This window comes from Aristolochia californica, unplaced genomic scaffold (assembly GCF_029961685.1).
Source record: "Aristolochia californica isolate CCGP_79_NKW_82.1479 unplaced genomic scaffold, dmAriCali1.0.hap1 SCAF_11, whole genome shotgun sequence".
Taxonomy (NCBI): domain Eukaryota; kingdom Viridiplantae; phylum Streptophyta; class Magnoliopsida; order Piperales; family Aristolochiaceae; genus Aristolochia; species Aristolochia californica.
Genome location: NW_027181782.1, coordinates 3,202,250 through 3,211,839, shown reverse-complemented (window position 1 = coordinate 3,211,839; position 9,590 = coordinate 3,202,250). Strand labels below are relative to the sequence as shown.

The window sequence follows — 9,590 nt, the reverse complement described above, 5'->3', positions numbered from 1 at the left end:
AGATGGGTGGTTTTTAGAATGAAATAAAAGTTTTACCTCTTTAAATGGTTGTAAAAGAGGAATGCTTTCTCATTGTTTTGTTTTGCTTTGACAACAAACAGTCTATAGAAGATGAGGAAGAGGAAAGTAATTGTCATATTTTCATTAATGAGGAATAAAATATTTATAGAGATTTATAGAGACCCATTAACGATTATAAAGATTAACTCTTCGGCTATGTGTCATAGCTGATACAGTATTTACAATTTGAGTTGGAGTTATCTCGAACTCTTATCTTTATCTTTATATCCAACTCTTATCTTCATCTCTATCACAGTCGTCCCTCATTAGGAGATAAACCCATTCTAATATCTTGACCAAACTGCCAAGTAAGCACAAAAGCCAAACCAAACTAGTCCTTTTTTGCATCCAAAACCCGATTCTATTTCATAAAAACAATAATTACTTATATAATTCTGAATTGAATCATATTATAAGCCCCATACTACAATTAATCATAAAAACAGCTCCATGTTTACTTTTATATTTCTGAAGTCCTATTACAAATTCGATTTCCCGGGGATTATGTGATCAAATCAATAGCTAATAGTACCTTCTTGATGATAAAAATTGCCTAGAAGTTGTTTCCTGACCTTGGATGTTTCTATGTCGTCTATTCCTCCTTCTTTTGGGTCATAAAAAATAAAAATCGAATTCTAACATAAGAAATAAGCATGTTATCTCTCCATTTCTTTTGCAATACATGGTAAGATTTCGATCCTCACCCTTTCTTCTAGTACAGGAATATGAGAGCACCCAACTCCCCCTATCAATAAGAGCTTTCCTGCAAACAGAAGGGAGGGCAGCTTTTGGATTGGGTACACCCCTTATCATAAAATTTGTGCTCATGCTGCTCCAAAGTGGGCAAATACCCGTCTCCTAAGTCTATGCAAAGGAAGGAGTATTAGATGTTGAACTGAACTACACCTTTACAATTGATTAAGAGTGGTATTTATACAATTTAAAATAGAAAAAATAAGTTTTACATGAGAAAGTAAATACAACATTGGATAAATCCAATGGGATTTTATCAGATAACTGAAAGGAGTATGCTTATCCCTTATCAAGAAGTACCTATCTCATATCCCTCATGCAAAGTTCAAGTAACTACTCCTTTTTGCTAGTGGACATACCTGCCCATGAGTTTTCTCCAAACTCCTCATAAACTTTTTAATATTTTTTTATCTTTCCTAATTGAAATCACTAAATTTTTTTAACTAAAAGTGCAACATTGCGTTACCCAATGTGTGTTGAGCTAATTTTCAAGCAACATTTGGAAGGACAGATACAGGAAACTTTACATTCTTTTTTGCAGGAGAAGAGAGAGAGAGAGAGAGAGAGAGAGAGAGAGAGAGAGGAGAGTAAAGACAAACATGATAATCTTATAAGAACCCAGACAGCTCTATAGAGAGATTGTACCAGACTCGATGCATTAGACCCAACTACATGAAAACTTTCACTAGACAACATCTAACACAAACCAAACAAACAACATACTGCAAATACTAAAATAGCCATAAAAGCCAGACTTTCTTAGCAGAACCAAAACGTGATTCTAGTTACCACCATCATCACCATCACCACCATCTCCTCCCACTGAGTGCTGCCCTGGGGAGCTATTCCAATTCTGTCTTGGTATATTATGGTGATTGTTAACAATGCTTTCAGAATATCCTTCAACATGGCTTTTCTCCATTCCAGTCTCTCCTTCGTTCAAGTCCAGCGTTGACTGCTCCCTGGCATCATGTTCTCTTTTGCCGGCTATAACCATTCTGCGACTGGCCCAAGCAGGGCTTACCATCAAGAACAGCAAAGCAAGCGCCACCAACTTCATTCCCAAACAAGAAGAATACTGCTTATTGGATTAGAAGAGAGAGAGAGAGAGAGAAATGTTAGCTGCGGGCAAAGAGAAGTTCAGCTTTCGGCCATTTATGGGGAGGACTGTGAGGATGATGGGATCTGGTAAAACTATTAAAAATGGATTATGGGCACTCCACCATTATGAGACAATATTGAGTGGGGTGAACATATTGGCCAAATGAAGCCAATTTCAGTGTCACTAAATGATGGGTTGAGGAGAATTTTGGACACTGAGATGTGCTTCTCTACAGTAGAATGAACCGATATTTTCCACCTTAGGGAAGATAGTTGTTGCATGATGTTGTTGCCTTTGTCTTTTAGCAGTTGGCACTTTGTTCTCTGTTCATCTTTGGACTACTTGAAGCTACTAGATTATGACTACATACATATTTTTTGAACATTTTTCTTTTATGAGAAATCATTTTCAGTTTTCAACAGCTTCTTGAAGGGAGAAGGGAAAGGAAATAAACTTGAACTTTTTCAAAGGTTAATTTGGTTTTTGGTACTCTTTTCTTATTGTCAAAATGTCCAAGTAAATGACTGATGCATCAACCTTTTTTTTTCTTTTTTTTTTTCTCAAATTAAGATTCTACTAATTCAACTTGGCTTTCTAAAGCATGATTTGTTAGCATAAATAAATTTATAAATACATCATGAAATTCATAATCTGTAAACGGAAACATGAACAGTCGCTTACCTCTAATCATGACGGTTAAATTCCAAAAGAACGGAGATCAGCTCGTCTATTCAGAGACTCCTTGATGGAAAGTCACATTTTGCTATACTACATTCGTAAAAATTAAACATTTTTTTCCATCAAAAGAGGAAAAATTATAACTATTAGGCAATTACAACTATCCACTTCTTCCTATGTCTAAGGGAAACTACTTCCTTAAAAAAGGGTCAAAATCTAGAACATGTCTAACATGATTTTTTTTCACAATAGATTAATGGTTGACCAAACATTAAGCAAGTGGTATCAGTACTAACACAGATGTATACATCATCCTGTAAATCTCATTCTACTCACTTTCTACTTTAACATATCTATCTGTTGAAGACTGATGCAGAAAACATGAGAGCATCAATAAGTATGAATGCCCATATCAACTTGTCTGCAGATATGAATGGAAGACTTAACAAGGGCCAGCAATGATCCATGATGCCTTTTGAACCACTTGCCTATAACATAAATTTTTTGGAGGATTATAAAACCATGAAAAGGTCACAAAATGCATCAGATTCAGACCACATTAATGTTTTTAGTGCTAAATAATTTCAGCAATTCAAGTGGTATTAACTGTCCTTGCTTTGGGAAACATGCAGGCCAGGGACAAAACTAAGTTTAGTTTTTCTCTTCTTATCAAAACTCTATTGAAGGTGTCATCAATATCAATACTCTTCTTTAACTTTTTGGAACTGAATGCCGCCTCCCAATACCATTTTCAGTCCTTGATGAAACCAGTTAGGTATGGTAGTCGATTGTGCTTATTGATGAAATGGCGTGTAAGCAACTGAAACAGTATGGTTTCTTCATTTGGAAATTTTAAATGAGTCCTTTGACGAGCTTCTCATCTTGGATCTCCATCAGTTTCACATTTGTTTCAGACATTCCATCGGCCAAGGAGTAAAGAGTTTTACCCATTTCATCCATTACAAGTTATCATCCCTGTTTGCTAACAGAGCTTGCACAGCGTGCATTGTTTTGAGTGAAGAACCTACAAGATGAACACATTGAAGCAGATGCCCCTAAAGCATGAAACAAAGTCTGAAGAATTTGGCTACTCTCATGCAGTAACTGTTAGAACTTTTTATAGGCATCATAAAGTAAGTTCAAATGTTACCTAACCCTGAGGATGCACTTTAACACAATCCAAAGAAGTCCAATCTCAATATTACCTCTGTATGGTTCAGAAGTGAGGAAAACCCAAAGTAAAAACAAAACCATGAAATTCTTAACTGCAAAATCGAAACACAAAAGGCGATGATCATCAGAACATCGTTTGTTCGAGAGAAAATTCAGAGGGAACTTTTAAGTTTCATGTGAAGACAGCACTTAGTTTGTAATTCTCTCCAACAGACAAACTTAATCACATAAGAGACAGCATAACTCTTGTATCATTTAAACCCAGTGATCCTTTATCTCCTCCTTGCTGACAGACCCATGAGACCCCATAAGCTTAATTCCAAATACAAGGTGCTGGCTTACTGCAAGTTTTCCCTTTTTATTTAAATTGGGTTTTCTAGTGCATCAACCAGAAAGAAGGCATAAACTCTATGCTTCACTTTTTTGCTTCCACCAATCTAAAAACTTCATCTGTGCAGACATGGTGTCCAGCCTGTAAAGTTGCAGCCAGTGACTTGCAATCTCCTGTCCGAAAGTCCAACCAAATATTGCTCCAGCTCCAAAAGCCATAACAGCACCTGCCGTAGATACAGGGCAAAGGAGACTGAAACATCCATAGGTAAATATCTCCAGAAAAAATGCACAAAAACTTATGAGTACAAAGAACACAGGGTAACCTTTCTTGAACCAAAAAGCAGGACATAGGCCACCAGAAAATTAGAAAAAAATAAACAGAAGATAAAAAAGGTTAGTTATATGAACCATGTGGACTTTTTGAATATTTCCAAGCCAATCCTGCTGTTGACACTGCACCAATACCGCTTCCATAGGCAGCAATTGTGGCAGCTTCCCTTGCAGTCTTCAGCTGAGAAAAAAGCTCATAATTAAATAATAGTAGAAGAATATAAACAATCTCAATCACCAAAAGTAAATTGCATACTTCGCTACCCACCTACAAGAAAAGTAAGTTCAGTATGCATGTGCAAGTAAATACGCAGATTTGTAAAGAATCATAGCTTTTATCCGAGAAAAATTAAAGAATCAATAGCTCAAAGCTAGAAAATAGATGAAAGAAATAATCTCTATCTTACAATAACGACATCAAATGGCAACCTCCATATAAAAAATACGCACAGAGATAGAAACAGAGTGTGTAGGTGACTGTGCGTCTTAGAAAAACGTAACGAATCAATAGTTCATAGCCACGAAATAGATAAAATAAATAATCTCAACCATACAATAATGACATCACAAATAGGAATAGAGTGTGTATGTGTGTGTGCATTTGTGTGTTTTCATATTGTGTGTGTGTGAGAGAGAGAGAGAAAAACAGATTGAGAGAGAGAGAGAGAGAGAATTTTTCGTTTCTACTTCTGTACACTGTCTGATTCAATTTTTCTGTTAGCAGGAAGTTAGTCCAACAGCCAGACGAAAATTTTCTAGCAGTTAGAATGTAATTTTTTTTTAATGAGGTCTTCAAATTAATGTTAATCTAGAAAGAGTGAACAAGACAGGTCAACTCAGGTTACCATGTATTTCTAGCAGGACAACAAGGATAAAGTAAATATTTTTTAAGGAAATAAAATAATTAAGAGGAAATAAGGAAGAAGAAAAAAGAAATAAAGAGGGGTAGAAAAGTTAATTGCAAGAACAGAGATCTTCCAGGACAAAATGTAATTGTTCGTTTTCTTCAAGCTGACATAAAAAGCATGCATCTTACAGAACGTTCAAACAGAATAGTTAAGTGTTTCTTATTTGAGAGAGATATATGGCTCATACAAGAGAGCAGTTACATCATGTACTACGGTCCGATTTCCAATCTTGAAGCAAGGTGAGCATTATACAGAGTACTCTAATGATATTACCGGGGCCCAGATTTTCATCTAGCAGTCGAAATCCATGACTTACGATGTATAAAAGCGAAAAGGAACAGCCTGTAGAGAATTAACACTAAATGAGTCAGCTACTGAGCTAAAGGCAACTGAGAAAAAGTTTCAGAAATTTTATTGATAATGATAAACTAGCCCTTACTCTCCCTTCATCTTCAATTAACTGAAACTGGTGCATACACTTGCAGTGTGTGGCCAAGACAAGTCCAATTAATAACATTAACTTCCTTTCAACTATAATTAAGCACCACCAAGCAGATGAGACTTTCAACTGCTAGGAAATTCTCTAATTCCACCAATCAGGCAAACCTCCTTACTATGAAGGGTTTCTAGAGCTCAATCAACATTGACGACAAGCATGGCAAGACCCAGCTTTAATGTCTGTTTGTGTTGTCCATTAGATATACTCGTGAAGTTCTACAAAGAGAACAGAAAAGATCTCCGCTCAAGGAATTCTTCATTGCTTTATCGAAGTCAACAGAGGATTCAGGACAAGCCTCATTAGACAGTTTAGTTAAAATGAATAAGCTTTACAACTGTACCATTAAAAGAAGAAAAAACAACCATCTACATATCAAAGTAAAACAAATACAGGTGTACAAATTCAAAACTTCTGAATATAAATGAAAATTAAAAAATCTTCTGTGCTTACACCTCAAGATTCATGAAGATGCAAAAAAACATAGACTTGATGGAATTATAGATTGAGGGAAAGCAACCAAAACAGACAAGCAGCTTATCATAAAATAACAAACAAGCAACTCAAAGCCATTCACTGCTGCAAAGGCCGAACAATACCATCCAAAAAATGAAAAAAGTAGCTTTAAAGGGATGGAGAGAATTTTGGAAAATCAACAGCTACAGCAAGAAGACCCTGAAAAAAGTAACAAAAATAAAACCACAATAAGAACAAGAAGTTACCCACATGATTAAACTCCTTTACATGCTACGCATACACATAAAAACAACTAAGAAATTGAAACAAAGATGAGGCAAGCTCGAATATTCAATAAAATAAAAACTACTAAAGATACGTCGGGGCAACGCATAAATACATACATATTCAGTAAAACATTAAAAAAAAAGAAAAAGATACCACGGGGCCATGTATGTGATCGGAAGCAATGAACTCCTCAACATCGGATGAAGACCATTTCGGCAGCTGCTTCTCTGGAATAAGAAAAATCCTTTTATGATATTCAAGAAAAGCAAATCGCTGACGCCAATAAGCTTTCCAGTTCTCCCAGTAGCCATCAGAAGGCGAACCATCGCTTTCTCCCATCCTAATGAAATCCCTACTGAGTTTATTGCACCGATGTTATATTTCAATCCACACAAGGGAATAGAATACAGAATAAGGGATTAAAAACCAGTCTACAAGTCTAAAAGTCAATATCACACATTAGACATCAAAATCACAATAATGATAAAAAGTTGAGCAGAAAATTAATCCAAAAACGAAAAACGAAGTGGGAATTCAAGATAGTGATTAAAGTTTAAGGTTTTGATACCTGATTGAAGGTCGAAATTAGGGTGTCGATTATTGATCGGGAAAAAGAGGAGAAGAGGAGAAGATGCGGGTGTTAACAGAAAGGGAAGACACAGAAATGAGTTTCCAGTTTTGATTCTTTCAATCGCTCAAGTTCCACGAAACTATTGAGATGGTGGGTTCAGTTTCAAGAAATAGATGAGGGTAAAAACGTAATAAGGTAGGGTTCATCTACTTCAGTGCACTTGTTTCCATCCCTTCTAGAGTCATTCAACGTCTTTTGAATCCACTAATTTTTCATATAAATTTTCTTAATCTAAAGGGTGCAAATCTTTTCCGTTTTATATCATTCTAATTTGGCTATCCTATCAAAATTGAGTTCTTTCATAATAAAAGTTAATGTGCCAAATTAAAAATTAAAGTATGAAATCTAAAAATTAAAACAATGATGTTCTTTTATTTATGTTCTCCTAGTCGTATTCACCGTCCAAAAAAATTTGCTTAAAAATTTTCTCTAATCTGTTCTATTAATTGAAATTTATAAAAAAAAGATCGGTTGTCTTTTAACCCACATGTATGCTCAAATACACGATTTACAACAATCTCCTTTGAGATTAATAATCTAGATTCTAACTCCAGCAAACTCTTTTATTTAGAATTGAAGGCTCTAGATCAACCTATGAAGTAAAACAACTTACACCTTTGAATTTGATTGAGTGACAACCTTCTCCTTCGAGATTTCCAAGCCTCCAACTTTGAAGTGCGATTGATAGTGAATTTGGAACTTGTTATATTATGATGTCAGGAGAAATTTTAAGAGAGATGGTGAGTTTTGCAAATTTTAGTTTCTTTTCCCCAAAAAATAGATTTGGATGGAATTTAAAGTAAGAACTTGAGACTTTTCTATCCAACTTGAACTCTAATCTTTAACTCTTCATTTCTTCACTTGTGGATGCTACTTCAAGATGACTTGACATAGGAATCAAGCTTGAGGTCTTGAGATGCATTTGACGATTCTTTTGCAAAGAGTTTATTTTTGTGTTTTTTAAAGGAAAATCATCTAAAATGTCAGATTTAAAATTGTTATCACTATTAAGTCTTGTTGTCTTTTAAATATGGATGGGAATCAACTCTAGGGTAACAATCTCTCCCTTTTTGTATGATAACAAAACCGAACATATAAAACTAAAAATAACAATGCCCATATGCTTAAAGGAGCATTAAAATTATTCAAGTGCTTGAATCCACTTTAATAACTAGCTGCCTTGAATTTATGCATACAAGATATTTAACTTTTAGTTTTAGAAATAGTTGGTTCTCATTATTTTTCCCCTTTTTTTCATAAGCGAAAATGTATTCAAATATAATCAAAAGGTGGCTTGGGGCCATTCATCTCATAAATAAGCAATTGCATACAAAATTTGAGTTGATTACATAAAAATGAACAAACATGATTATAAGTATCATCTAGGTCAACCTAAGGGTAGGGTAGACTGATCCTAAAATTGAGATGGAGGAGGAGGCGATAGGAGGTTGAAGACATTGCATAGAAGGGAGAATAGCTTAAGTTGACCCTCCTTAAGCTCTTGTTGTCCAACCTTTAGTTATGTGTTGTCTTCCTCTAGCCTTTGAAGTCGGTCGGATGAGGAGGAGGTGGAGGCGTTAGTTCTCTTTTTCTTTATGAATTGACACTACTCTCCTTGAAATTGATCAAGTATAGGCTAATCTCTTGAGCCTTCCTTAGTTAGGGTTTTCCCAATGGTGTCCTTGGGAACCCATATGCCTCTGTGCTTGGAAAGTTTGATTTTACCAACCTTCATTTCACCAATACTCATCTTCTAGGTGAGGTCCACACACTCTTCATCAAAGATGTCGACTTTGAAGTGATGGATGATTGAGGTGATCTGTTGCCACTAAGAGAACTACAACCAGTGATAAAAGAACTCAAATCCCACCAAAAAAACAAAAAATTAGAATAATTTTATGTTTTTAAAGATGAACATAATTACTTCGGTTTTATTTCACGAAGTTGATTATATTAGAATTGTTGAAAATGTAATTTATTTTTTGAGGATAAATTTATTTTTAAGGATGGTTAAATTATGTAAAGTATTAGTTTCATTAAGTCAATTTAGTAGTTTGTTATTTTTTTTAAGTTTTTGAGTACATAGGCATCCTACTAAAATTGTTCAAAACAATTGGATGATGTCTTCAACCTGATTGGATCCAGTTGAATCAAAATAGTATATCTCACTAGGTTGGTTTTAATAAGATTGCTGAGAATGGAGTAGAAGTCAAGAATGAGACAAAACAGAAATAGTTAGATCAATGTTGTTAAAACCAGATTAGATCGGCTAGTGCAACCTAATTGAATCGAAACCAGATCCTTTTTCAGTTTTCACATAAGAAAAAAAAGTATTTAGTTTAAAGCATGAACACGTGATTGATTGGTCTAGTTTCAACTTGA

General features: G+C 34.9%; 1 protein-coding gene across 2 annotated transcripts; it reads right to left on the bottom strand.

Moving 5' to 3' along the window:
* Nucleotides 1–3,756: 3,756 nt before the first annotated feature.
* LOC137944138 (succinate dehydrogenase subunit 6, mitochondrial-like) lies at nucleotides 3,757–7,295 on the bottom strand. 2 transcript variants are annotated; one of them, XM_068789685.1, is made up of 4 exons: nucleotides 7,146–7,295; nucleotides 6,731–6,932; nucleotides 4,508–4,610; nucleotides 3,757–4,323 (listed from the first exon to the last, which is right to left on the bottom strand). In XM_068789685.1, the coding sequence occupies exons 2-4, from the start codon at nucleotides 6,914–6,916 to the stop codon at nucleotides 4,175–4,177; spliced, it is 438 nt and encodes a 145-aa protein (XP_068645786.1). In that variant the 5' UTR covers nucleotides 6,917–6,932; nucleotides 7,146–7,295; the 3' UTR covers nucleotides 3,757–4,174. The 2 variants fall into 2 exon arrangements, with proteins under 2 accessions (XP_068645786.1, XP_068645787.1); XM_068789686.1 differs by having other exon boundaries at nucleotides 6,731–6,929; nucleotides 7,146–7,294.
* Nucleotides 7,296–9,590: the final 2,295 nt, after the last annotated feature.

Excerpts from the sequence above, each read along its gene's own strand:
- LOC137944138 (XM_068789685.1), bottom strand. The coding sequence starts at position 6,916 with ATGGGAGAAAGCGATGGTTCGCCTTCTGATGGCTACTGGGAGAACTGG. Across the intron at positions 4,611-6,730 it reads ATCACATACATGGCCCCGTG|CTGAAGACTGCAAGGGAAGC; the intron begins GTATCTTTTTCT and ends CTTTTTTCTCAG. Across the intron at positions 4,324-4,507 it reads ATATTCAAAAAGTCCACATG|GTGCTGTTATGGCTTTTGGA; the intron begins GTTCATATAACT and ends TATCTACGGCAG.